The sequence below is a fragment of the Urocampus carinirostris genome, chromosome 12 (genome assembly GCF_059441175.1).
Source record: "Urocampus carinirostris isolate Australia breed hairy pipefish chromosome 12, RoL_Ucar_1.0, whole genome shotgun sequence".
Classification (NCBI taxonomy): domain Eukaryota; kingdom Metazoa; phylum Chordata; class Actinopteri; order Syngnathiformes; family Syngnathidae; genus Urocampus; species Urocampus carinirostris.
Genome location: NC_142360.1, coordinates 12814552 through 12841631, shown reverse-complemented (window position 1 = coordinate 12841631; position 27080 = coordinate 12814552). Strand labels below are relative to the sequence as shown.

Genomic DNA, 27080 nt, shown 5'->3' with positions numbered 1-27080 from the left:
TACTTTTACTTCTTTAGGAAGCCCACCCCAAGTGCGTGTTCTTTAATGACCAACAGGAGGCGCTACAAAGCCTCCAGTCTATGCGCAGAGCGGCTCACGGGAGGAAACAGCAGCGGCGGGCAGCAGCGGTGAAGCGGCGACATGTAGCGTAGCTCGCTGGGACTCCGAGCGGCCACTCAACCGGCACTTTAACCCCGCAGCGTTTGTTTAATATCCGCTCAAAATGACCAGAGCAGCTCGTGTCTTTTATAACGACGACTCTGCGTGAATGTGTGGCGGGATGCGAGCGAAAAGAGTTGCTTTTAGGGGGAGGCGTTTGCATTTCGGGGACTGTTTTATTTTGACGGGGGCAGCTAGGTGCTAGCGCTGGCTAGCGGCTGTTGGGGCTACTCGGGACGATTGTTTCTCCGCCAGGATGCTACGATGGATACGACAGCAGCTGGTAAGATTTGTGGAGCTCTTTTCTCGAAGCTTTAACGTTTTTCAATGCAATAATGTCTTTTGCAGGGAGTGACAGTTGTTTGCAAAAATGTGCTCGAACTTTACTTGAGCGAAATGTGCTAGCTAACGTCGACAGATAGCTCTTGTCGATGTGTCACACGTATGTGTGTGTCCGGAATCCAGCTGTCCACTCGGCTAGCGAGGCAAAAGTTCGGAACAGAATGTCCGGTGTGGTTGGGTTAGTTTGTTTCCAGTTGACAACAATTTCATCAACTTTTGCACTTGTTTTGAAGTTGATCTGCCTTGCAGTTTTTGTAGAATTATTGCGAATGTGTTCAAATAGTTTGAATTCAACACTTCTGATGCCCCTTTTCACACCTAAACCACCACACCCTTGTCGAATGATAACCAGTATACTTCGCCTATTATTTTTACTAAATTGTCTATTCCGACTCCTTTTGATTTTCTGATGCTTTGAAGACATTTCGCCTCAATAGTTTCTACGTGACGTTGCTTTTGTCGTGCATAGCAAACGTTACAATTCTCCCTTAAGCATATGTTTTGAATAACTACATAAGAATCGCATTCAAATTGTCTAACTTTGCAGTGTTGCAATGTTTTATGTCTTAGAGGTATGCCATAAGGGACAATGATTGTTTATTTTAAGTGTGGTCATGTTAGATTGGACTTTTTCAGGATTTAAATGGTAAATGGTCTGCATCTATATAGCGTTTTTCAAGTCAATGAAGACCTCTCAAAGCGCTTTACAATGTGCTTCACACTTACCCATTCACAAACACACTTGCACACCAATAGGGAGACCGGCATGCAAGGCGCCTACCTGCTTATTGGGGGCATTAGGGATAGTGTTTTGCCCAAGAACACTTCGGCATATAACACGAAGGAGCCGGGAATCGAACCTGCGACCGACCTCTTGATCCCAAGACGAGCGCTCTACCCCCTGAGCTAATGCTGCCCCAATTTCAGTTATTACTTATGATAATTGTTGATGCCCTTGCAGCATCGATTGCAGACTGGTCTCAATGGAAAGCTGATTACTTTATGTGTTACTCCTTCTCAATTTTCCTTAATATTCTCATGATTATTTTTTTTTTCATTTTTTTTTAGTTCTTCCCTTGCCTTCATATACATTTCAGATCAGTTGATGTTGTTAAGCTGGTCTTTGCAGCCCATTGAGACTTTTCATGATTGAGGGCCATACAAACAAATGTAAGGTGCCCAATTTTGAGACCAACTATAATTAAAAGGGAAGTTGGATGAAAAAATTAAATGCTCTAAGAATTGCATGCCTCTATATTGAGAGATGCATGAGTAGTTGTTAGTGGTTGATTTGTGCCACTGGTCTCGGCACATGGCATTAAATCACACTTAATGCTTTGCATTCAGTTTATGCTGAGTATGTTTTATCTACTTATTCCTAACCCCAAGGTCTCCAGATTTTAAGTCATGTTGCCACTTTAAATGAGGTCACTTAAATTGTGTTTCATCGAATCTGTTCAAGTCGAGATAATTCTTTCTTCTTTTGCCAAACTCACATGTATAAATTAATAAGATAGTGTCCACTGACTCGACCTCTCATTAAGTACAACAATGAGGTGGTTAATTTGGATCAACTCTCTGGACAAATCTACTTTACTTTTTTCTTTGCTAATGTTTTCAATTTAAAGTGTACCAGTAGTGTCAGAGCCACTTTGGAGTAGTATTTCAAAGTTTGAGTGTTCCCCATTTTTGTGCCTAGTCTTGTATTTTCCAGACCCATTTCCCCGATTTATGTTGAGAAAACCGTCCTGGCATGTTGGTACTGAATGTGACACTAAATAATGGTTTCATAACCAGGTGCAAGCAGAGTTCTTTTGTAAAATAGTCACAAAATACTGCAAACGATAAGGATATCGTCATTTTTACCTTAGCGCAGACTTCACTGAGCGGGAGAGTAAAGGGAGTGCCTTCTGCGAGCCAAATCAAGAATAAATGTCCCTTTCTCAAATTTATTCAAGGAAATGATTGTGCAGCTTAAAACAAAGATATTAGAATATTTTCTGCCCTTTTTCAAAAAGCGAAATTGACTTGGTAATGTCTGTGTATTTTCTGTACAACCCTTTGAGACTTCTTGTGATTAAGGGCTATACAAATAAACATGACTTGATTGGACTAAAGCGTTGACTTGGCCATCCTTTGCTCTCACCAGTTACCTTTTGCCTAGTATTAGGAGCAGAATGTTAGTGTATAAAAGAGAAAAGTGTGAAGCACATTGTAAAGCGCTTTGGGAAGTCTTCATCGACTTGAAAAGCGCTATATAAATGCAGACCATTTACATTTAAATAGGTTGCAAACATTTTATTTCAAATGGAACCGTGCAAACACTATGCAAGGTTCGTGTGTTGTTTCAAAGACGCTATTTGGTGTCAATTATTGCACGACTTGCTGACTATATTTGTCAACTTTCAGAATATCTGACACAGCAGATGGAGTAATGCAATCAAAAAGTGTTCTCTATTAAAGAACACTACCTGCCTTCCTTGAGCAGGCGTTAAATGTGTCTTTTATGCATGACTGTAGTACCCGGAAACCTGTTCAACAGTGGGTTAGCAATGTTTGTTTTTTACCAGATGTGGTTTTCTGTTCAGTTGCAGTTTCCTATTTCTACAACTCATGCACGTCACTTCAGAATGGGGGATTATTGCTTAGAAAGATTTAACTTTTTCTGATGAATTTGATCTTCTAAAAAAAAAAGACGGAGATAGCCACTCCTGATAACTGATTTGAAAATGAGACTATTGTGAAGTTGTTTTTCATCTGCTCTAAATCTTCCTTTCCTAACTTTCTGCCCCAGGGCTTTGATCCCCCCCATCAAAGTGAAACCAGGACTGTTTATGTAGCAAACCGTTTCCCCCAGCATGGTCACTATGTACCTCAACGGTTTGCTGACAACAGAATCATATCATCAAAGGTACAACACCTAAATCGTAACACTGTCATGAATTAAAACTAATACTGACGGGCCGATTCAAGCTTTTGTTTTTATTTTACAAATCTGAAAGCAAACTCAGGTTTAAAGTAAATATGTAGTTGTGAGACCTTGTTTCTGGTAATTTCATACATGTTGCTTTTCACCATTGGGAAATAGGAAACCATTTTGTGTTAAGAATTAATAGAAAATGTTATAATTCAAATATTTCAAATTTGGCAAAAAATTGCATCGACAGTGGTAAAAGTATAGAGTTATATATGTGATTTTCTTTTTTATTCAACAGGTTAGCAATGTCAGTGTCTTTTTAGAGTTTGCTGAACTTTTTGTTCGTATTTCTAAATACATGGGAGGTTTATTCTGGTATGGCTAAAGCGCTACTTTAAGAAGTTGCTCTTTAAATAAACATGGTTAACACATTTACACTGGATCAATATTTGAAGTGCTTATTGGCCCAAAAATATTATTTGCCTCTTTGACTACCAAAAATATGTATCGGCACTAAAAAATGCGTTGTCGTGCTATCGCTAGTGTGCTATTTATGTACTTTTGGTGCTCATTTGGTCTTGTTTATAAAATTGCTGTCATGTAAAAAACACTTAATTCATTTTTTTCCCTAATTTTGGATTGTATTTTTACATTTTTAACATTTTAAAAAATGCAATATAAAGACAAAACCCAGAGATAGGGGGTTTTCACATGACAGTGAAAATATGTAGATTGTGGCAGTGGTTAATTTGACAAGAAAAGAAAGTCTGGCCGCACTTAATTACAAACTGTTAAAAATTTTCTGTTAAATCTTTCAGTGATTTGGAAGTTTTTGTTTGCACTGGGTTAAGTTTTCAGACACACATCACCAAATATTGTCTTTATCTTTTTCAGTATACTATTTGGAATTTTGTCCCCAAGAATCTGTTCGAGCAGTTCAGAAGGATAGCCAACTTTTATTTCCTTATCATCTTCCTTGTACAGGTAGAGGCACATGCTCACACTGAAACACACTTTCATTTCCTGTAATGAAGCCCTGTGACATCCACTGTATCACTCCTCCTCCAGCAATTTAAGATGTGTGCCTTGTTAGCACAGAGAAACATGAGTGAATCAGCAACTTGCGGGCACCAGTAGGAGGTCGGGTCGGCTTCTGTGCCCAAAATGCTGCAGTGTCTTCACTATGACTAAAATATGGAGCTTTGCAACCATTAAGCATGAGCACATCACAAAGCATCAATACGCCTGCTCAAGTACAAATTTGGCTCTCAAATCCTCAGACCGATCCTCAGTGATTTGATCCTGTGCAACGAAGGCCAAACAATTGACTTGACTCTTTCTAAAAGGCTACGTTTTCACCCTCTCGGCTTGTCAGGGATGCTTAAGTCAACTCTAGCCTCGCGGGATAAAAGACCGCTTTGCAACTCCATGTTGGGAAACAACAATTCTGACAATTTTTTAAATGAGCTGAGATGGAGAACTCAATTGGTGCTTTTGAGCCACTAGTCACACCAAATACTGTATTTTTTTAATGCATGCATTGCTTTTCATTTGGCTCAGATTTGTAAATGGTGACGCAGAAAAAAATGTATTTTCCTTTTTTTAATTGTATTTGATAAATGTTTTTTTATATATATTTGAAAATAGGGTAAAAGAGGGAATGTAAATTATTTCTAATACATGAAATAAAACTAGGAATCTATAATATAATGGAATTAATCCGCTTTATTATTTGCAGTCCGTTAAAATAGACTACAATATTTTGAATTTTTCCAGTTTGACTTATCCAGCCAAAAAATACACCGTACCAGCTGTGAAAATTTTAATATTTCCCACTTTTCACAACAACTCAAATTCTTTGCTATGACTAATACAAGCAGCAATTGGGGTTTTGCCACAAATGGCTAAATTTCGGACCATTATATAGATAAATGTAATCTATTAATGTAACTATAATCAGAAAATACTTTGATTGTTTACCCCATATATTTTTCCAGTTGATGATTGACACTCCAACTTCCCCAGTCACAAGCGGTTTGCCTCTTTTCTTTGTCATCACAGTAACTGCCATAAAACAGGTCAGTGCTTCAACCTATTTACTCTAATTGTGTGTGCTTCTGTGAAAATCTTCATTTGTTTCTAATTCTTCCTACTAAGCGGTTCAACGGTGTTGAGTTTTGCCGGACCAAGTGATGAATGTCTATGATGATGGTTCACCAAATTGAGTCTGGCAATTTAATTGTTCCACTATCCCCATTGACGTTTTGGTACATTTGTGATTGCAGGGCTACGAGGACTGGCTGAGACACAAGGCTGACAATGAGGTGAACGGGGCCCCTGTGTTTGTTGTTCGCAGTGGCAGCCTGGTCCAGACGAGATCTAAGAATATCCGGGTACGAGTGAAAACATTTTAACAACTGTATTTTGTAGGGCAGTGTAAACATATAAATGCATGTCATCCAACAGGTACAGTATTCATATCTGTGTTTTGTCAGGTGGGAGATATCGTGCGTGTAGCAAAAGATGAAACATTTCCAGCGGATCTGGTACTCCTCTCATCAGACCGTTCCGAAGGCACTTGTCACATTACCACCGCCAGCCTTGATGGGGAAACTAATCTCAAGGTGGGTGGGTGTGTTTGCAAGCGTGTCAAGACACTCGCGCGTTTCATTTTGTGAGAAATCATTAACTGGCAGGAAGCTATTGTTTGTGTCCCTGCTCTGTATTCCACTGGTGAATCCAATGTTTGGCTTTTCCAGTTCATGTTGCACATGACGGTAGAAAAAAGATCAAAGTCCTTCTTTTGTAGCACAGCACACTAACACTATGCTCAATTTAAAAAAAAAAAAAAGAAAGTATTTTTAGTGATATCCCCAAACTGAAACAGTTTATGTGTGTCAACTGTTGTTTGTAGACACACTACTCAGTGGCCGAGACTTCCATATGCCAATCAGTTTCCCAACTGGAGACTCTGCAGGCTGTGGTAGAGTGTCAGCAGCCAGAATCAGACCTATATCGGTAATTTACTGCAAAACGGTTTTGTCTGAAATCCAAATCACCTTTCTCTAAAAAGCCTTAACCTCTCCAGGTTTGTTGGGCGAATAACAGTCACTCAACACGCGGAGGACATTGTAAGGTGAGCTCTTGTCGATATATATATATATTTTTTTTCGTCACAAGTGTTTTGAAATATTTTCTTCTAATTACAAAAATTGTGTACTATATATCCATCCATCATTCTTTGCATTAATACTGAGCTAATAATCTCTCCTGTATTTCAGGCCACTAGGTCCGGAAAACTTGTTGCTACGAGGGGCCAGGTTAAAAAATACCAAAGAGATATTCGGTGAGTCACAATTGGAAAAGGGCCTTATTTAGTTCTGTGTTTGGCATTTACAGAAAGAGAGGTTATTTCGAATCATTGCTCTGTCAAAAGGACAATTAGATGTGATTCATGACGCTAAAAGCAGAGAGAAATGATATGTTATTTCATCCATTCATCCATCCATTATCTGCACCGCTTATCCTCAGTAGGGTCGTGGTGGTGCTGCAGCCCATGCCAGCCATTCTCAGGCAGTGGGCAGGGGACACCCTGAACTGGTTGCCTGCCAGTCGCAGGGCACACAGAGACGGACAATCCGCTTGCTCATTCACACCTAGGGACAATTTGGACCGGCCAATTAACCTGACATTCACGTTTTTGGAATGTGGGAGGAAACCGGAGTGCCCGGAGGAAACCCACGCAAGCACGAGGAAAACATGCAAACTCCACATAGGAGGTTCGATCTCATGACCTCAGAACTGTGCCATACACACACTAACCACTGCGTTATTTCAAATACAGTAATCCCTCGGTTATCGCGGTTAATGGGGACCAAAACCACCCGCGAAAAGTGAAAATCTGCGAAGTAGCGACGCCCCTTCAAATTAATTATTTTATTTTATTATTATTATTTTTTAGACCCGCGAAGCTCTGATCCCGCGAATGTGGAACCGCGAAGTAGCGAGGTCCCACTGTATACACAATTATATAGCCATTCTAAAAATCTTCGTTACATTTTTCAACAGAAGCAAACTTCATGTGAGTTAAACCTAATTATTCTGCATACTAGTTTGGTTAACTGGTGTAAAATTGTGGTGTAACAGTTTTGCTCTTAGTACAGTATTTAGTTGGGGGTAAAAAAAAACATTTTTAGTTTTTGCATGGCATTACAATGATAATCTCACTTCTGATGCAATCCATTCAACCATGAATGTGTTTTACTGTAGGTGTTGCAGTTTATACAGGGATGGAGTCAAAAATGGCCCTCAACTATAAATGCAAATCACAGAAACGTTCTGCTGTCGAGAAGTGAGTATTTTTAATTTTATTGAATTAATAATCTTTTAATAGCTCAATAATAACATGCAGTTTTGTATATAAAAAAAATCCCAGAAAATGAAAAGCCTTGATTTTAGCTTTTTTTTTTTTTTTTTTTTTTTTAACACCAAAATTAACAAAGCACATTATTCTCAAAAATCCCAAGTAATTTAATTGTTGTCTTTAATGGCATTTTCCCATCTCAGATCTATGAATACTTTCCTCATCATCTACCTGGGCATCCTGCTTTTCGAAGCTGTCCTCAGCACCATCCTCAAGTACGCTTGGCAAGCTGAGAACAAATGGAATGAGCCTTTCTACAATCAAAAGACAGAGCAAGAGAAAAACAGTAGCCCAGTAAGCTATGTCTCTTTTCGTGTTAGAATTTTGCATAAAATGGGGTGGATTCCGTTCACTGTCCCAGATCCGCTTTCTTTCCATCTAATAAATATATTGTGTATGAATGCTAAAAAAACTGTTTAAAATGGCTTTGATGAGTAATGAAGACTGTCTGCAATATTGATCATGTATCTATTCTATAGAGTGTAAATAATATATGGTTTTAACTTACCAAACAAATGATACTTGAATATTTAAATGTATTGAACTTTTTTCCTTTTAATGTCCCCCCTTAACTCCTTTCAGATCTTGAAATTTATCTCCGACTTCCTTGCATTCCTGGTTCTCTACAATTTCATCATTCCCATCTCACTCTACGTCACTGTGGAGATGCAGAAGTTCCTTGGTTCCTTTTTCATTGGCTGGGATTTGGACCTTTATCATGAGGAGAGTGACCAGAAAGCTCAGGTCAACACATCGGACCTCAATGAAGAGCTTGGGCAGGTATGGATAGAGCTGCTCATGTAAAGCTTGTTTTACTTTTAGTTTTTAAATATGACAACCCGTATTTATTTTGTTTGACAGGTGGAATATGTGTTTACTGATAAGACTGGCACCTTAACAGAAAATGAAATGCAATTCCGGGAGAGTTCGATCAACGGGGTCAAGTATCGGGAAGTTAACGGCAAACTGGTTCCGGAAGGTCGAACTGATGATTCACCAGATGGCTCCTTACCTCATATGGTAATATCCACCTAAAATGCGGTGCAAACAATTTTAAATACATTATTTTTGAATTACTCAAATATGATATTTTTCATCCACTTAGGAAGGAGAGGAGTTGCTTTTTCTCAAAGCTGTGTCGTTGTGTCACACAGTTCAGATCAGCTATGATCAGCCCGACAGCTTGTCTGGGGTAGGGGACCCCTTCTCCCACATTAACGGATTTTCTTCCAATGAAATGGAATATTATGCTGCTTCACCAGATGAGAAAGCTTTAGTAGAGGCAGCAAAGAGGTATTTAAAACATGATATAAAGTAGCTTTTGTTTAACCAATACTAGAAATGTCTTGCTGAAATGAAGACCCCAAAGAAATGTTGCAATAATTTTTATAGCTAGACTTAACGATGGCTAAAGTGTCAACTTGTTGTCCAATCTTCACGTTCCAATTTCCAACAAATTATTTTATGTTTTAAATCTTTAGAATTGGTGTGACCTTTACTAGTATCAGAGGTGATACTATGGAAATCAAGTCATTTGGCAAACCTGAGAAGTAAGTTTTTCTGTGACATTTTCCTCATCATTAATGTATGTACTCTGAGATTTAGTAAAAATATGTCCTCTCTTATCACTACTTTTTTCCAGATATAAACTGCTCCATGTGTTAGAGTTTGATGCAAACCGCAGAAGGATGAGTGTCATACTGGAGACGCCATCAGGTATCATCGCGTTTTGGGTTAATGAAATGTGTTGAAAAGCATTCATTTCAACATACGTTAGGATTATTAAGATTAACATATATTTTACATAGTTTGACAATTTTATGTTTACCTTTTCCTCTGATCGAATCTCAAGGTGACAAAGTGCTGTTTACCAAAGGAGCAGAATCATCCATTCTTCCTTTCGCCACTAGTGGGGAGATTGAAAAGACAAGAATTCATGTAGATGAGTTTGCCTTGGTGAGTGATGAGTTGTACTGAGATTTATTTTTTAAGGTTCTAACATGAGTGTTTTTTTTTATTTATATTTAATATATATATATATATATATATATATTACACTGTCTATTGGATTTTAGGTAAACCAAACATACAAATTTAATTGGGGAGGTCTTACCTGTTCACTATCTGCTTATTGATAAAACTATCATTACAATTTACTATCAATAACTTCCGTTCTTAAGATCACACTCTCCCTAACTTTTCCCATTTTCTTTCCTTTTCAGCAAGGTCTACGGACCCTGGTGGTAGCATGTCGGCATTTTAGTCCAGAGGAGTATTTTGAAGTGGACATGCATTTGAACAGTGCCCGCACTGCGTTGCAGCAGAGGGACGAGAGACTTCAAGAGGCCTTCAACTTTACTGAAAAAAATCTGCAAGTCCTTGGAGCAACAGGGGTGGAAGACAAGTAAGGATTGTTTTTTTAATGTACATCAATTTGATGTTTTGTAGCCTTTGGCATCTGTTTGTCAGGTACTGTTTCAAATGTCAACACTTGATTTTTAATCTTAGACTTGTCATCTGGCATTGCTTATGTGTGTCTGTGAGAGAGTGTGTGCGCACGAACACGTCCGTGCCTGCGTGTGTGGTATTCTAGGCGGAGACCTTTGTTCAACCTATACGATATGAAATCAAATAAAAACGTGACATTTTCTCTGATGTTTCTCTTTCAGGCTCCAAGACAAAGTCCAGGAGACTATCGAAGCTCTGCGGTTGGCAGGAATCAAAGTGTGGGTGTTGACGGGTGACAAGCATGAGACTGCAGTCAGCGTCAGCCTTTCCTGTGGTCACTTTCACAGAGCCATGAACATCTTGGAGCTCTTGCAGCAGCGCTCTGACAACGAGTGTGCTGAGCAGCTCCGCAGATTAGCTAGAAGGTGACTGTTGTGTTCAAATTTCTTTTATCAGTAAGAATGATAATTATGTTTAACAGTTTGTCTGTGCTATGCCGACATTGGTTCTTAGGATAAAAGAAGACCATGTTATACAGCATGGATTGGTGGTAGATGGTGCCAGTTTATCTTTGGCTTTGAGGGAACATGAAAAGCTCTTCATGGAAGTTTGTAAAAACTGCTCAGCTGTGCTTTGCTGCCGCATGGCCCCGCTGCAAAAGGCGAAGGTAGCCACATGGTCATTTTACGTTTAGCTTTTTTATAGCGGATCTCAAATGACGCTTATGTTTTTATTTCATTCACCAGTCAATGTATACTTAAATTTTTAATATTATGTGATAGTTTAAAGTATTAAGTGTGTGTCTTCTGTCCAGGTGGTGCGTCTCTTAAAAAGCTCCCCAGAGAAACCAATCACCTTAGCTGTTGGTGATGGAGCCAATGATGTCAGTATGATTCAAGAAGCCCATGTTGGCATCGGTAAATGCCCACTCATCCGGAATTTTTACCTGCCCAACTCCCGTCGCTGTAAGAAACAGCTGTTTATGTTGTTGCAGGAATTATGGGAAAGGAAGGTCGCCAGGCTGTGAGAAACAGCGACTATGCAATTGCCAGATTTCGTTTTCTAGCCAAATTACTCTTGGTCCACGGTCACTTCTACTACATTCGAATAGCCACACTTGTGCAGTACTTTTTCTATAAGGTAAGTCAAAAAGTTTTTTAAAATACCATTTTCATAACAATTATAAAAATAATTCAGAAATAAAACAGTTTCTGAATCTGAAATATAGATTTGCTCTTAATAATGCATCTGAATTGAAATAAATGCAATTTCTTTCCCTTACAGAATGTGTGTTTTATCACTCCCCAATTTTTATACCAATTCTTCTGCCTCTTTTCACAACAAGTAAGCATTATTTTATTTTTATTTTTTTATTTAGCATTTCAATGATACACAGTTGATGCTTTGACTCTGTTGTAGACGCTGTATGACAGTGTTTATCTGACGCTGTACAACATCTGCTTTACCTCACTGCCCATCCTGGTGTACAGTCTGTTTGAACAGCTGGTTCATCCACACGTCTTGCAGAGTAAACCAGTCCTGTACAGGTAATCGTCTTGTATCAAGAATCTTGGACTCAAAACACAGATGTAGAAAATGTAGAAATGCACACATAATTTTGCCCCAAACATTTGAGGTCGTTCTAAGCCTCAGACGCGAGTCCATCCCCATGTATGGATTCTGCTCGAAACTAAAATTATTTTGAAAAAAATAATAGATTTTTAATGTTTTACTTAACCAATGAAGCTATTGCTAGTATTTTTTGTTAATTATTATTTACTAGTTGTATCTTAACACATTTTACCAATATGGGAATATTAATATGTTAACGTGCACATTCCACCATTATTGAATGCACTTTGTAACTGAATATATGCTTTGTTTGCATATTCTTTCAGAGACATCAGCAAGAACTCTCTGTTATCTTTCCAGACCTTTCTCTATTGGACTCTTCTGGGTTTCTGTCATGCTTTTGTATTTTTCTTTGGATCCTACATATTGATGGGCGAAGACACCACACTAATGGGCAATGGTCAGGTAAGAGTGTGTGTCATTGTGTTTAACTTCTAGCTCTAAATGTAATACAGCAATTTTTCACCTCAATGATTTGAGTAAATGCAATACTTTAGAGTTATAGAATAGAATATACCTTTATTGTCATTGTTACAAAATCGGTTAACATATTGTGACAACGAAATTGGGCAAATTATGTGGATGTTCTTAATTCTTGCTTGCATGGCTTTTTGCAGTCACCTAACACTCTATTTCCTTATGTTTTGTTTCCCTAACCAAACATTTTTATGATTATAGTGTAAAGCATACAGGCGTTCATGTGTTTCATTTTTAGTTTTAATACTTGTATCTGTTTTTTCTAATTCCACCTTGCTTCTCTTTCCAATTTGTTTCGTACTGTTTCTGATTTTTCTCTATCTCTTCTTGCCTTCTCTCATTGGCTCCTGCCTTCATGCTGTGCATGTTTTCAGATCTTGCGAGCTAACAGGCAGCTGGTAAGCATCGGCTCTGAATTTAAAAGCTCTATTTGGGGCAAGTGACTCTCACATTCAGAATACACACTCTTTAGCAGCACTTTCTTAGAAGCCGTCTTTTTGTTTTCAGATTACTGTTTCCGGCAATCTTCTAATTTTATTTTATGCTATAGTTTGAGAAATATACGTTTGCCTTTTCCAAATTGGACCCAAAGTTGTTTGAATATTTTTTGGAAGAACCACTTTAATAGCTTCTCTTATTTCGGAAAGGGCTTAGCAATTTACTCAACAGTTATAATAAGTTGAAGGTCTAAGATGTGTAATATTCTATTTGGATAAGTATTTAAAGTACAAAATATTCCTATACAAAATCTATAAGCAGATGAAAACAAATCATTTTTCAATTACCTGCAATTTTATGTCCCACGCAGATTTTTGGCAATTGGACGTTCGGAACATTGGTCTTCACAGTCATGGTAATCACCGTCACGTTAAAGGTAAACAATACAGAAAAACAGCGTTTATTTTATTATTTTTTTTGTGCACACATGCATGGTAGTTGATGTTTTGAGTTTGTCCTTTTAAAAAAATTATTCATGCGTAGAATTTGTCAAATTGCATTATTTTTTCATCCATAACTATAAATATTTTACACCTTTCTCTTAATTCCCTGCCTGTTTTAATAACAGCTTGCATTGGAGACTCATTTCTGGACATGGATGAACCATTTTGTGACGTGGGGCTCAATAGCTTTCTATTTTGTCTTCTCTCTCTTCTATGGAGGAATAATCTGGTAAGAAAAGAACTGTATTTTGAACTTTTATTTATAAGCATTGAGTAAATATCCACTTGTTATAGTTTACATCATTTAATATGGACTTGTTTTCTCTCCCAGGCCATTCCTCCACACGCAGGACATGTATTTTGTGTTCGTACAATTATTGTCCAGTGGCTCTGCCTGGTTTGCAATCATCATCATCGTCATAATGTGCCTCTTTCCTGATGTGGTGAAGAAAGTGTTCTACAGGCATCTGCAGCCCACCAGCACACAGAAAAGTCAGGTAGAAACACTGGCGGAGGAGTAGACGACAGTATTAAATGTTGTATGTCTTTATGCATCAAATTGTAGTTGAGAATACATGCTTTTTTTTAGGAAGCCACTTTAGTTGACTCTAATACTCGCGTAGCCAATGATGTTTGGACGTGTAAAGCATTGAGCGTAATATGTTGCTCTGATGTCTGATCTGACAAATTGGGTCTGCTATGATCACCTGGCAGAATGTCCTGTTGGAGTTTTAATTCTTACTTTTGGCAGAACTTTGTCCTCAGCATGGGGCGGTAGTGGATCATAAACATTAAGTCTGACTAATTGACTGGTGCTGCTGTTGTATTTTGGTTGGTGCCTATCATGGCAACAATTACCAAACGTGGTTGTGGACACACTAGGAGGTGTTTTTGGCCTGAAGAAGATTATAAGCTTCAAACATGCTTGGCATAAAAAAATTATGCCTAAATGTTTAAAGTCATTGAGCTCTACGTTGCTGTTATCACTTTTTCCCCATAATACATAATAATAATAATAATAATAATAATTTCCTTTGTATTGTCATTCTTTGTAACAATGTACACAGAACGAAATGTCGATACACCTGACCCGTTGTAGCGAGCCGATGCAGCCGCAGCCAACAGAGGGCGCCGCCATTTTACCAATTAGGTATGACTCGGCCGAGGCGCGAACCAGCGACCTCCCAGTCTCAAAGCGGGCACACTACCATCTAGGCTACTGAACTGGATGCACTGGCTGTTTAACAGTGAATTTATTAAATCTGGCAGTACAAAAGTCTGAAACAAACCTCAGGAAAATACTGTAATTGGTGTTTACAGACTTAAATCAGAATAGTGGAATCTCTAATTTAGCACATTTTCTTACGACGGTAGGTGGCACGTTGAAACCACATCACCTCCCTTCTTCGATAAAGCCTGGGCACACAAATTGTGCTTGTGCATCCTTCTACAGCAGATTTCCTACCTTTTGTCTGAGGAGGAAAAAATGTCGTCTTCAGTCTTGTCTTTGTCTGCTCTAACACTTGTCAAACCTCTCTGTGTGTAAGCGTGTGTGTTTTTCTCAATGTCTAACCTCTCCTATATGCTTTCCCTCCTTTCCCGGTGTAGATGTATTCCAACTGTGTGGCAATAGGCGATGACTTCATCGCTCTTCAGCCTTTGTCCAGAGCCAAGAATCAGCTGGGCAAAATTAGGTAGCGAACATGACAGTCTGCGTTTGAAAAGCACTGTGTACCATATCATGACTATTAAGATTTCAATCAAATACGCCATTTGAGAAATTTCATTTTTTTAATCCATACTAATTTGGTACACAGTGTACTCGTTATAAGATGACTATAACAAACATTAGCATCCACGTACATGTACTGGATTGAAAAACATTGGATACCCCATTAGAAAATCGACTATTAACACTTGGTACCATGAGTGAAATTGTTAGCCACAAATAAGAACAATGTATGATTTTCATTGCTTTTTCATGTATTAAGTAATAGGTTTCATTTGAACTGTTCACCTTTGATATGTGCATTTTACTGCTTTTAAAAAGTAACTTACTACTGTAATCAATCATATGTTTTGCGTTAGTGCTATGTTAAAATACATCTGTAATAGTAGATGCATTATCTTATTAAAAATAACTTATCATAAGAAAAGGTTAGATGTCAAATCAACCCATCAAAGATGTTTCCAGGTGTTAACCTTATTCCCGTCTCTGAGCGCATGCTGATTGCAGAGGTTTTGTATTCTTGGAACAAGGACCTCTAATTCATTGCATTATTGCATGCCTTGGAGAAGGCAATCAGCATGCTCATGGTTCGAAAAACAAAGCTTTTTGTTACATGTGATCAAAAAGGTCACATCACTTATCTCTTCTCTGCATGCTTTGCTGTTTGAGCAATAAGTCGATTGGAAATTCATTCCACATACCATTTGTCACTGTACCATTATGGTTCTGTCATTCCCACCGCATGAAACTGAACAGGCTGAGTGGATAAATGATTGTGTAGTCATTTATGAGGCGTATCCTTTTTAGCAGTTAAGATAAAGTTTTATAACAAAAGACACATTCTCACTGGAACTTTGCAAATGCCAATAACCAAAAATGAGCAGATCTGCAAGAGGTCAGCATGTCACACCCAAAAATTATGTTTGTAGTCAGTTCAAAACCATACCATGATCAGTCCAGCACCTTTAAAGCATTTTAATCCTTTAAAAGACCTTCCTCCCACTTGTCCATAATGTCTCCTTGCATGATTTTAACTCTCATAAAAGCAATACACTACCATGTCCGCATGACACTCACGCACAATAGTATGTATGCTTTACAACTTTTAAGCCTGTTATAACTTTTGAAAAATATGACTATAAAATAATGCAGATGATCTAAGTACATTGAGTACAATACAGAACAGCAATTTGTAGCCTCAAACTAAATCTAGAAAGACTACAAAGATCATAGTCCCACTCACATTAATTTCAAAACCAATAAAAATCCATATTATGATTCAGAAAATTATTTTAGAAATAATCCCTTCATTTGTCTGAAGTCTGATCATAAAAGTTATTTAAATGAATGTAAGATTTTACCTTTGAAAAAAGTTAACATTACTGCCATAAAATTGTAAATTCAAAATTAAAACACTTTTTATCGATTGATGGTGTAATAATAGTCTGTGGTTTGCAGTAATCTGTGGTATGTGCAGCCCTTTGAGACTCTTTGTGATTAAGGGCTATACAAATACACATGACTTGACTTATTAAAAAATAATAGTAAACTAGGAGAGATAGTTCTAAATGTGTGAGTATTGACACCTGTATTGGCTGTCCCTTAATGTCCACTTGGCTATTTGGAACTACAAATCAGTGCAATAATAAATTGCCATTAAGTGAATGTGATCTTTAAGAAAATATGATGCGATTTAAAGATATTTCTTTAAAAAAAAAATCTGTTTTGCATAGTGGAGGGATTATCCTGCTATCAACAACTGCTTAAGATAAATATCTGTATCGGTTGAAAAAGTGGTATAGAACATCCATAGTAATAATGTGAACACTTGTATTATTAGGTAAAGCAACACATAATAAAAAAAGTCTGCTTTAACAAATGTGCTAAACAGACAATAATTACATCTCATTAGTCTGGTGACAATGTTTCAATTTATGAATCTTTAATGTTATTGTTTTTCATTTTGTTGATTAATTCTACTATCTATGTCTGTCTAATTAGATCGCGGTTGGGTAATTACAAAAGCCTCTCGTGGGTTTATTGTTCTTCTGGAACTCTCATAGTCTCAGCAGCAGTTTAATTAGTTTGTATACTAATGCTCATATCTTGGTTGCGCAGCCAAATCCCTTTTCTTGGTGCATATTTTTATGCCTACAGTAACAGTAAACCTCCCCCTTTTTCAATTGCTGTTCTGCCAGTCTTAAAGATGAAGATATCACTGAGAGCTAGCTGACTTATAACCTGAAGTGGTACATGAGATCAAAGTTATTTTGTTCTTATGTATCTGTGATCAAAATGAGGATCAAAAATAATTTGTATACTAGTTTTTCTGTTGTGCGCCCGCTTTGCTTGTGCAGTGTGTGTTTGAGGTGCCCGTGTGGATCGCAGAACTGATTGTGTCTTGTGTCCCCTAGATGGAAACGGGTAAGGGTTCAGTCGGCTCAGAATTTGACCCTCTTAAGGCCGGTCGGTGCCCAGGGGAGGACAATTGGCACCTGCTAGCTGCTTATCCTATCCCTGCTGCCCCAAGCCCAGACCTTTGACAAACTCTAGGTAGTAACGTTCTCCTCTCCCATTGCAATGTGTTGCCACCACCTTGAGGCAATTTGAACGACATCAGTCCTCGTGCTTGCCAGTCCCAACCCTCAACTCGATGATTTAGTATGTGTCTGTCGAGTGACGACCTCATATCCGGTATGGATTGCCTTCTCATGTTAGTTAGCATCTCCACCCAACTCATGTAATACTTATTACACACGTGCATCTAATCCTGTCCAGTTTCTTGTCCACTACCGTTGTCTTAAGTTGCGTCTCCTGTCTAATGATTTTTGATTGAATCACAGAGAATGTACTTGGCATGGTGAAATCTCTCAGGATTTCATAAATCATTTGGTATGTTGCCCGTGTCCTACTGGAACAACCAATTGTCTGCTTTTGTTTTGGGTATTTCTTTACGTTCAACTGCATGATAGGTCTGGAATGCCCTTTTTACAAATACAGCAGAAAAAAACAACCTCCATTCAACACTAGTTTGTCTTTTAAGAGTAAATGGAATAATAAATTTGTTAGTTTGCCATGTTAAGTGTATGTAAATACGATTAATAAGTCCCTATTAAAAAAACTGCTATTTATACTTCGCTTGGAGCTAATTGTTACCAACCGGATTTTTTTTTTCCCAGAATAACCTCTTAAATCAAAATAATGTAAAGCATTTGGGTTTGGCTTGTTAACTTTAAGGGACAGTGTATTATTTATCTCCTCACTGTGGTAAAAAAAAAAACATGCCGTACATATGCACAACATTGATTTGAAATAATCAAAATGACATAAGGTATATAAACATGCTTTTTTTAACTTTGATGTGATTCACCCAAGACTATAACATTATTTTGCTGAAAAAATTGATATAACCGTATTAACCAAAGCCAAAAATATTGTAAAACTTAGTGTATGATTGGATGCTATTATTTTCCCCTCTGTTCATCAAACACGGGGTTACAATGAATTTAAAATCAACGACTTTAATAAACAATTGAAGAAAACCGGTAAAAGGGGCTGACGAGAAAAAGCCAGAATATTTAAAGGCCATCCGGTTGCTATGAGACTGACACCATTTGGACGTTGAGTGACAAGTTGACCCATGCTGAGCTTCCGGAGGCGACTGTCCGGTCTGAATCCATTAAAATGCCGTGCCTGGCCTTACTGCTTTGGGAAACAAGTTGGATCCAAAACTGTCCGTCAAACCGGATGAGGAATAAGAAGTGAAAGCTTTCCCTCATGACTTGGGGCCATATTTTCAACCCTTTGTCCTGTTGGATCCATGTTAATTAGTTTACAGCTTTTTTGTGTGTCTTCGTTTGAGCACGTCAATCCCATTTGTTAGCATGCGTGATTATTGCTCGTTCCCCGACAGCATGTGAAATACAAATTCCGTTGAAGATTGATGGCAGTTTTTTTTTTTTTTTTTTTTGCTGGGTTCTAATCGATTGAAATCTTGTTTGAACTCTTCTTTTTTATCCCCCCAGTCTTTACCAGCCCCCCAGGCCCTCAGCTGCGTGGAGTCCTTGTGCTGCTACCAACATGGCCAGAGTGGCTGTGCCCGGCTGGCCCGCTTCCTGGAGCAAATGAGCGGACAGTGCCCGCCTGCCGCAGGCAACCACTGCGACGCCTCTGCCCGCAGCAACAGGTAGGGGGATTCCATATTGCGCCAACATGGGTTGTAATAGTGTTTATCAGTGGGGTAAGACTAACACATCGCTCTAACCCAGCTCACCTTCCCTGTTAGTGGGTGAACGATCCACTTTTTGGTGAACTCTGCTTAAATTTATATTTGGCCTACAGTTAATAGCCCCTCAATTGATGCTGCTTCTCATTTTAATGATGGTTGTCACCAAAAAGTGAAAGGATGCAGTTTTGCAGCTCCATCAACTCTTTCTCATTCTTGGCATCCATTTGAATATGTCAACCTTTAATAATACTTAACTCCAAAAAGGCTTTGCTGGCTTTAGTTCTGTTTACGCTAATGGAGTTGAGAAACATTAATTTTGTCCTAGCTGCTTGTTTCCAATTCCAGTAGTTAGGCTGAGAAAAAAAAAACGAGTATTTACATGGAATTACTGTGAATATATCGTAATTATTGCTTTTCCCCTACTAACTAGCCTTTCAACTTGATAAGATTTCTCCAAAAAATGAAAAGAAATCGTTTTTCGGTTCAACCTCCCCGCGGAATACAGTACTCTCATTTTCAGCAATCAGATTATTGGGGCCCATAAAACCGTTAATTCAAGTATGTGGAGCCTTTCAGACTAATGGGGATGTCTGCATGACTCAGCCCAAGACGTGATCTGACTCCCACATAAATGAAGCAGTGTTTTGACGGGACATTTATGTTTTCTGGTTTCAAGACTTGCCCAGTGTTGAAACGTGGCTTGGATAACTTTCCCCTATTATTGATTCATGCATAAATCCAATTTCTGCTTCTTAAAAACGTCCAAGTCTGGCGTTACATCTCACTGGGATGCGCGCACATAATTATAAAGTTAGAAGCATACAATAAGTAGGCTTCACATTAACCTTCAAGACTTCCAATTAGCCCAAAAATAATGAGCAATGAGATCATCTCTTTGGGCCATCAATTTTTATGACCATTAAGTACTTCAGATAAATCCTGAGCCGTTTTGCGTTGGAGTGCATTCTTCAAACTTCAGTTCCAGCAGGCACTTGGAAGACAGTCTTCCCAATCATAGCAAAGGCACATTTCAAAAGCGCGATTTGTGATTGCGTGTTTCCTACTTCGAGCCTCTCAACCAGCCGCTTGCAGCCACTGACCCATCTCCAGGCCAAAAAACTGCAGGATGCGTGAGGTGTCACCACGGCTTTGCCTTATGAAGAAGCGCCATACTCAGCCCGCAGTTCCTTTTTTTTGTCACACTTTTTGGCCCTTTCCAAATGTCAAGTCACCTTTGCACACGCACGCTCATTTGACACGGCCTCATTTCAATTCCTATGAGATCTAGGGGATACATGCAGAGTGTGTGTTTTTGGGTGATTCAATGCTTGATAATTATATAAATTAAAACGACTTACAAAAAGGCAAGACCAGGGGAGCAAGTGCTGTAACACCACATATTGTCTATCTGTGCACGTCACTGTTTTTGTTGTGTAGCTATTTCCAAAATCAATGAATGAACAAGTAATTCAAATAAATTGTAAATCAGTGACAAAAATGCAGCATAATCATTAAAAGAAAGCACAGATCACTTTGAAGTCAAGTCATGTTTATTTGTGACGCCCTTAATCACAAGGAGTCTCAAAGGGCTGCACAGACCACAGATTATTGCAAACCATAGACTATTTTGAGACCATCCCCTGATCTAAAATCTACATGAGGGCAAGGAAAAACTGAAAAACCTCAACATGAGGAAAATGAAACTTGCACTTATTTTCACTCACCTTTTTTACAAACTTTTCCTCCAGAATTGCACGCATGATAATTAAATAACTGAAGAAAATCCCTATTTTTAATTTACATAGTTTTCAATAACGTGTCCCTTAAAGTTGGAAACCTGTCTGGCACCCTTTCATCAAGATGGTTCCATAATTTCTCACTGTTAACAGTAATGCGTTGATTTCCTTGAAAGTTGTTATTTTGTTCTTGTAGAATTGTTCTATATGACTAAGCAGTTGTTTCTAATATAGTTTATACATTATCAGTGCCATTTGATAATTGACTATATGAAAAATGCAAGACTCTTAGTTGTATAGAGTTTAATCTGACTATTGTTCTTTTTTTTTTTTTTAAATAATGACACTAATAAAACTGCAGACCCTGTAAATACGAGATCAATTAATTCCCGGATTAAGCTCGTATCTAGAATTTCTTCGAACGAATTCTCCCCATAAGGAATGACTGAAGGCCAAATAATCCATTCCCGGCCTCCCCAAATCCTCCAAGCAACTCTAAATAGCAACTTCCTGATTACTAGAAACACATTCAAATTGAACCTTAAAAATACAGTAATAAAAAAATAGGATGATATTAACAAAACAGTAAGTTAACTATGAGCACTTACCATGGAGGAAGTCGGCGGTTGCTTATGGAGGTGTTTGCGTGGCGGTGGAGGAGTGAAGGAGCAACTAACTGCTGGCGGTGAGCAGTCTTAAACAACTGTACTCTTGTAGTAGCGTCTGCAAATTCTCGTAACTATAATGTTCATAACGTTAGCAGATTTTTGTTCAAAAGACATCGTTTATCCCGAATTTCTCCTAACAAAGGTAGCTTGTATGTAGAGGGGACACTTTCCGGTCCGGAGCCTTAGCTCTGAAAATGCTGGTCTACTAGCCAAGAAGAGATCCGCAGGTTCAAGAGCGTTCTCCATTGGGGCCCCGATGCTGTGGAACGCTCTACCCCTTGAGATTCGATCTGAAACCTCAGTGGGACTGTTTAAATCTAAGCTTAAAGCACACTTATATTCTATAGTTTATGAATGACTTATATTTTATGTTGACAATAGCTGTGTATTATTTGCCCTCATGTAGGTTTTAGATCAGGGGATGGTGTCATAATAGTCTGTGGTTTGCAATAATCTGTGGTCTGTGCAGCCCTTTGAGACTCTTTGTGATTAAGGGCTCTTCAAATAAACATGACTTGACGTACTTAAGTTCAGAATATTCTTGACTGTATATAATATGGCAGTTGCTTTTTGAGCTCGATCAATTGTCAATATTATACATCCACTCTCTGTACCACTTACCCTCAGTGTCTCAATGGGTGATGGTGCCAATCTCGGCTGGCAGTGGGCAGGCGACACCCTGAATTGGTTGTCCTACTTTGTGTGCCCTGCAACTCGTTGGCAATCGATAAGAATCAACATCTTCATCTAAAGCAAGAACATCAAAATGTTTCTCTCTACGCTTTCCCCACTCAAGCTTTTACTTGAATAGTGGTTGCGTTTCAGCTAACTGGGCACAAATTTGCAAACCATCTTCAAAGTTTTGGGTCTGAGTTTAAAACCATCAGAAGTGTTTTTAAAACAAAACAATATTTTCTCCTTCAACCTGAGATGGAAGAAATACATTTCACCAAGCAGAAGGAGCTGGTAATGGTTCTATCCGACGCGCTAACTGCTGCCTTGTTTCAGGTGCTGGACGGATTCTGACAACTTCTACGCCAACGACCGCAGCGTCCTGACGCTATCGCCCATTGAGGTCACCCATTGCTGATCCGAGCCCCTACCATTTTTCGTCCGACTGGAGCTAAGACCTCAAGGACAATTGAAAGTCCTCTGCAGCGCATGAACTCTGTTTGAGAAGCTGCTGGAAGGACATCGAAGGGGTCATGTCCAGCCGACACTGCAACAACACCATATCGTCCATAGTAAGACAATTCAGCACATAAGTAGAGCGAGCTTAGCATTTTCTCCAAATTGTACACAACTTAAACGTTCACGTTTCATTTTTGCTGGCCTTTTATCTTCAATTATTGTGTACTTTTTCCACATGTTACTAGGATCACGTGGCCTGCTGGAGAGGCAAAAATACTGCACTAGTTGACAACTATGCTAGATGTTAGGCTCTACAGTTCTTTAATACTGGTTGACAACTCCACACTGCTAGTAAAAAGATGATAGGAATTTATTCAAATTTTACATCAACTAGTGAAAGTGGTGAGCATAGTATTTTACACAATTAATTGCTACATGTTACTGACCACAGGTTAACTACTGTGTTTTCCGCACTATAAGGCATACTTCTAAATTTCTGGCAAATTTCTAGGTACGTCCTATAGTCTGGATAATACGATACTTTTAACTAGTGTCCTTTTTGTCCAAAACCAAAACATGTCTACAAAACCTCTTTAATTACACTAGATCTAAACCCAATTGAGAATACAAAAGGGCTAAATTTGGGGGGTTTAGGAGGCCTTATAGCCTGAAAATTATGGCACTTTTAGTGTTGTTTTCTACAAAAATCTAAAAACATTTTTGGCATCAAAACCTCTCAAATTAGACTAGACCCAAACACTATTGAGTAAACATTTATTGGGGGCTACAATTTTTCTTATCTGGAAAATACGCTCATGCGAGATTGACATATGTTCATCAGGATAATTAATTAGTAGAATTGGCATGTAGCACTGGTTGGAATCCACACAGTTAGCACTAGCTACCTCCAGTGGTTGTTCAGCTTTTAGTATTGGAGAAAAATTTGATATCACAAATATAATCTTGCACTGACATCAACATTCCCAAGTTATTGAGGGAGTTTTGGCACAAGCTATAATAGCTGTGAGTGTTACTCTGTCAAACTAATTGTTACAATTTGGAATCTGCTTGCCTTCAGTCAATTAGTAAATGACAGCTAATAGGAATTATCATAGTTACACTCGTTAGCTGCTCAGTTACTTGTACAATCAACCTCCTTGCTAAATGTTATGTCCTTTGTTTTAGAATGGAACATACTCAAAAACTAAAGTAGTAAAGCGTGAGATGATGACCGTGGATTGTGTGGAGTAGGTTCGCAAGGCAGTTGTTCTCATCTTGTGCTGAATTGCCTCACTCATTTTGGACGAAGGGTGAACTCGTAATCGGACCTCTGGCTGTTTATCGACGTCATCGGACTAAATGCCGAATTGTCGTCTGTCAGCGCGCACGTGAACGTAGCTGGGTGGGCGCTATGTCCCCGAAGCGTGGGAACCAACCGCGAGCACCAGAACTGCCGGGTTTCAGTCTCTTCCCGAAACGTCGCAGACCTCCGCTACCCGCACTTTCCATGCCGGTTTCCCAACAGAACAGGCCTGCTCGTAGCGGCCCGGACCTCTGTCGATACCAAAGAACCGCGGCGGTTCTTTTTGTGCCTCCTCTCTCGTCTGGACTCTCCTGACCTCAAGCGTGTTGTTCAAGCCATAATCGGTTCCGGAAGCCTGTTCATGAAGCTATTGCAAAAGGAGTGGTGTGGCTTTTTCTTTTCTTTTCGATTGACGAATGTTTCAGTCCGGTTGAAGTGCCGTTTTATGTGTCCGTCGGTCATAATTTGTTAGCAGGACCTTCCAATTAGAGAAAGCCTGCAACATAATTTTAGTTTTGCGTCTTTCATAGTCCGATTGTCTTTGTCGTTCTCGTCGACTGTTTCCGTCCCAATGCAAAATTGTACAGGAGAAGGATTAAGTGCCCTGGCCTTGTTGTAGCCTCGAACCATGTACATTCATTTTTTTCTGTCCTTTTTTTCCAACCAGTGGACCTTTTTGTAGCCGTTTAATGCAATTGGGCTGCTTGAAAGTCACATGGTCAATGTGTGTGTGTGGTCATACGGGTTTCTTGCATGCAGTAGCCTAATGCTTCAACAACCTGTGATATTTCCAATGCTTCTTATAAGGATCCAAAGCAGTACTTGGGAATTTCAATATACAAAACGCTATCCTATACGGTGCATTATACAGCATCTTCAAGACCTCTTATCGGACGTTGGTCACGTCAGGAACCAAATAGTTTGTTTTGAGAATCGACGGTTACCTCGACGCCGCCGATGAGTCCAGAGCAATTTAGTGAGAGTTGATTTATCAGCCCTGTATTTGTTTTCTGTTGATTTCTGACCTATAAAATCATGTAATCCCCGATACGCTTTCCATTTAACCAGCACTATCTTGGTACGAGTTTATTTGCACGTATTGAAAACGCTATGAGAAATGTTCTTTGAATGTTTGGTACGGTTTGTAATTGAGCACCAATGATCCAGAACCGCTGGATTCAATTGAGCGAAAATCAAGCGGGCCTTCTCCCTCAGTTTGCCCCGAAACGAGTTTAGCTCGAATTCAATAAGCTGGCCAAATGTTAACCAATCGGTTTTGTGCATTAGAATGCGGCTGGTATGTGAGGCGCGCACAGGCAGCACGTCGGTGACGTGGGAAGCATTGTGACACTTTGCAGACCTTCCTCACTCCAGTCGGCTGCTATTCGTTGTCTGTCATTCCTCTTGTCTGTTGAACTGTTACACAGCTGATATCTATAAAATGCTCTATTTATGAAATAAATAAATTTTTAAGAAGCAGACGTTTTGTTTAGTATGACTCATTTGTTGTCATTTCATTTAGAAATGTTTTGTCAACTAGATGTCAATGGCACTGAATGTGGTGAAGGTAATTCTCTGTGCCTGCAACAGTGTAGTGGCTTGAAGTGAGCCCTAAGGACATACAACTGGTCCACATTTCAGGCTATAAACAGAAAGGCACAAGATTATCATGGGAAAGACTCAAAAGTGGGAGATGATAGTGAAGTAAATTGATATCTAATATATTGAAGTTGAGGTTTTTCCCTTTGCGTGTTCAAATCAACATCCAAGTTGTGAAATTAGATGGGGGGAAAATAATTGCTGGAGCGAAACAGTTCTTTTGAGGTTTTATTGCAGTAAAATAAATTTAATGTATTCTTGTGCTGTGAATACCGAACGAAGCTCTGTGTCCACAAAAGCATTGAGAAAATAGTTATTTTTTCATGGGAAATGGTTTGAGGAGAACCAAGCCTTGAGTGGAAAATTTCAAAAACTCAATGTTCACTTGTCAAGACTGGTTTTTGCTAGATTTTACAGGTGGTCTGGCAAGACTCGAGACCTCCCCTTCAACAGTAAATCAGAACGCCACTCAGAAGAGGGGTCTTTTTCAAGCTGAGAGCTACTTTTTGCGACTAATTACCGCAAAGGGCACCAGTCTGATGAGTTTCTAAAAAAAAATTGTTTTACTGTGTAACTATGCTATGACAGGGTTAATTATAGTGAGTTGGGTTAAATACTCAACCACTGGTGCGCTATTGTCAGAACAGGTCTGCGGGCAACCCAACTTTCCTTGGGGGGCACCATGTTGGAACCCCCTGGTATAGACAAAACATTTCATTTAAACAGTGAAGATGGCATTTTTATTCAATTGTTCCCTTATTAGTGATAGGAATGAGTGGAGAGGTGTTGTAAGTATAGTGGGATGTTTGGACGTGTTCTAAAGGATGGGCAGGGCACCCGTATGATGCAGCAGGGGTAAACCAGTGAAATTTGTCGGGCCCTGCTGTTGAACAGAAGAGTGTGTTGTGTCACCCTGACCCGAGTGACATGGCCGCTTTCTTGTGTCCCGTTTCATCTAGAGGGGCGAAAGCATCACCAACTTGGGTGCCGAGCTACTTGTTTGGGAATTTGAGTTGGCCATGGTCCAAACATTGTGTGTGTTTTTTGCTACCGTTTCCCTTTTTTTTTTTTAATTTTCTTTGTTTTCGAGGGATATGACCAGGGTAGATAGATAAATCGTTCTCTAAATTTGAATCTCCAGTGATAGAATTTATTATTACAACAGTATCTTGGTCTTCATAATGCTCTCTAGAATTTAAATAGAACATGAAAAATATCACAAAGATTTGATTATACATTTGTGAATGTAAGTCAGCATTGGCTCATTTCAGATATCATCACTGAACTGAGTAAGTTAGTTTCTCTGCGAGTAAAAGATCCAAATATTGCACGCCCCACTTTTTCAAT

General features: G+C 38.9%; 1 protein-coding gene across 1 annotated transcript; it reads left to right on the top strand.

Moving 5' to 3' along the window:
* The first annotated feature begins 72 nt into the window (after positions 1 to 72).
* atp11b (ATPase phospholipid transporting 11B) lies at positions 73 to 25615 on the top strand. The gene is made up of 31 exons (XM_088348963.1): positions 73 to 442; positions 3296 to 3412; positions 4313 to 4402; positions 5416 to 5496; positions 5704 to 5811; positions 5914 to 6042; positions 6333 to 6436; positions 6507 to 6554; positions 6700 to 6764; positions 7688 to 7769; positions 7985 to 8135; positions 8424 to 8621; positions 8703 to 8861; positions 8947 to 9134; positions 9323 to 9391; positions 9484 to 9557; positions 9694 to 9797; positions 10064 to 10245; positions 10511 to 10714; positions 10803 to 10956; positions 11104 to 11206; positions 11284 to 11429; positions 11574 to 11633; positions 11709 to 11836; positions 12188 to 12326; positions 12773 to 12796; positions 13207 to 13272; positions 13465 to 13568; positions 13671 to 13836; positions 19094 to 19254; positions 22709 to 25615. Exons 1-31 carry the CDS (start codon positions 416 to 418, stop codon positions 22788 to 22790), a joined length of 3513 nt encoding a protein of 1170 aa, XP_088205089.1. The 5' UTR covers positions 73 to 415; the 3' UTR covers positions 22791 to 25615.
* Positions 25616 to 27080: the final 1465 nt, after the last annotated feature.

Coding starts and splice junctions, on each gene's coding strand:
- atp11b (XM_088348963.1), top strand. CDS start 416: ATGCTACGATGGATACGACAGCAGCTG. Junction 5,812..5,913: donor CGAGATCTAAGAATATCCGG/GTACGAGTGAAA, acceptor GTGTTTTGTCAG/GTGGGAGATATCGTGCGTGT. Junction 8,862..8,946: donor ATGGCTCCTTACCTCATATG/GTAATATCCACC, acceptor TCATCCACTTAG/GAAGGAGAGGAGTTGCTTTT.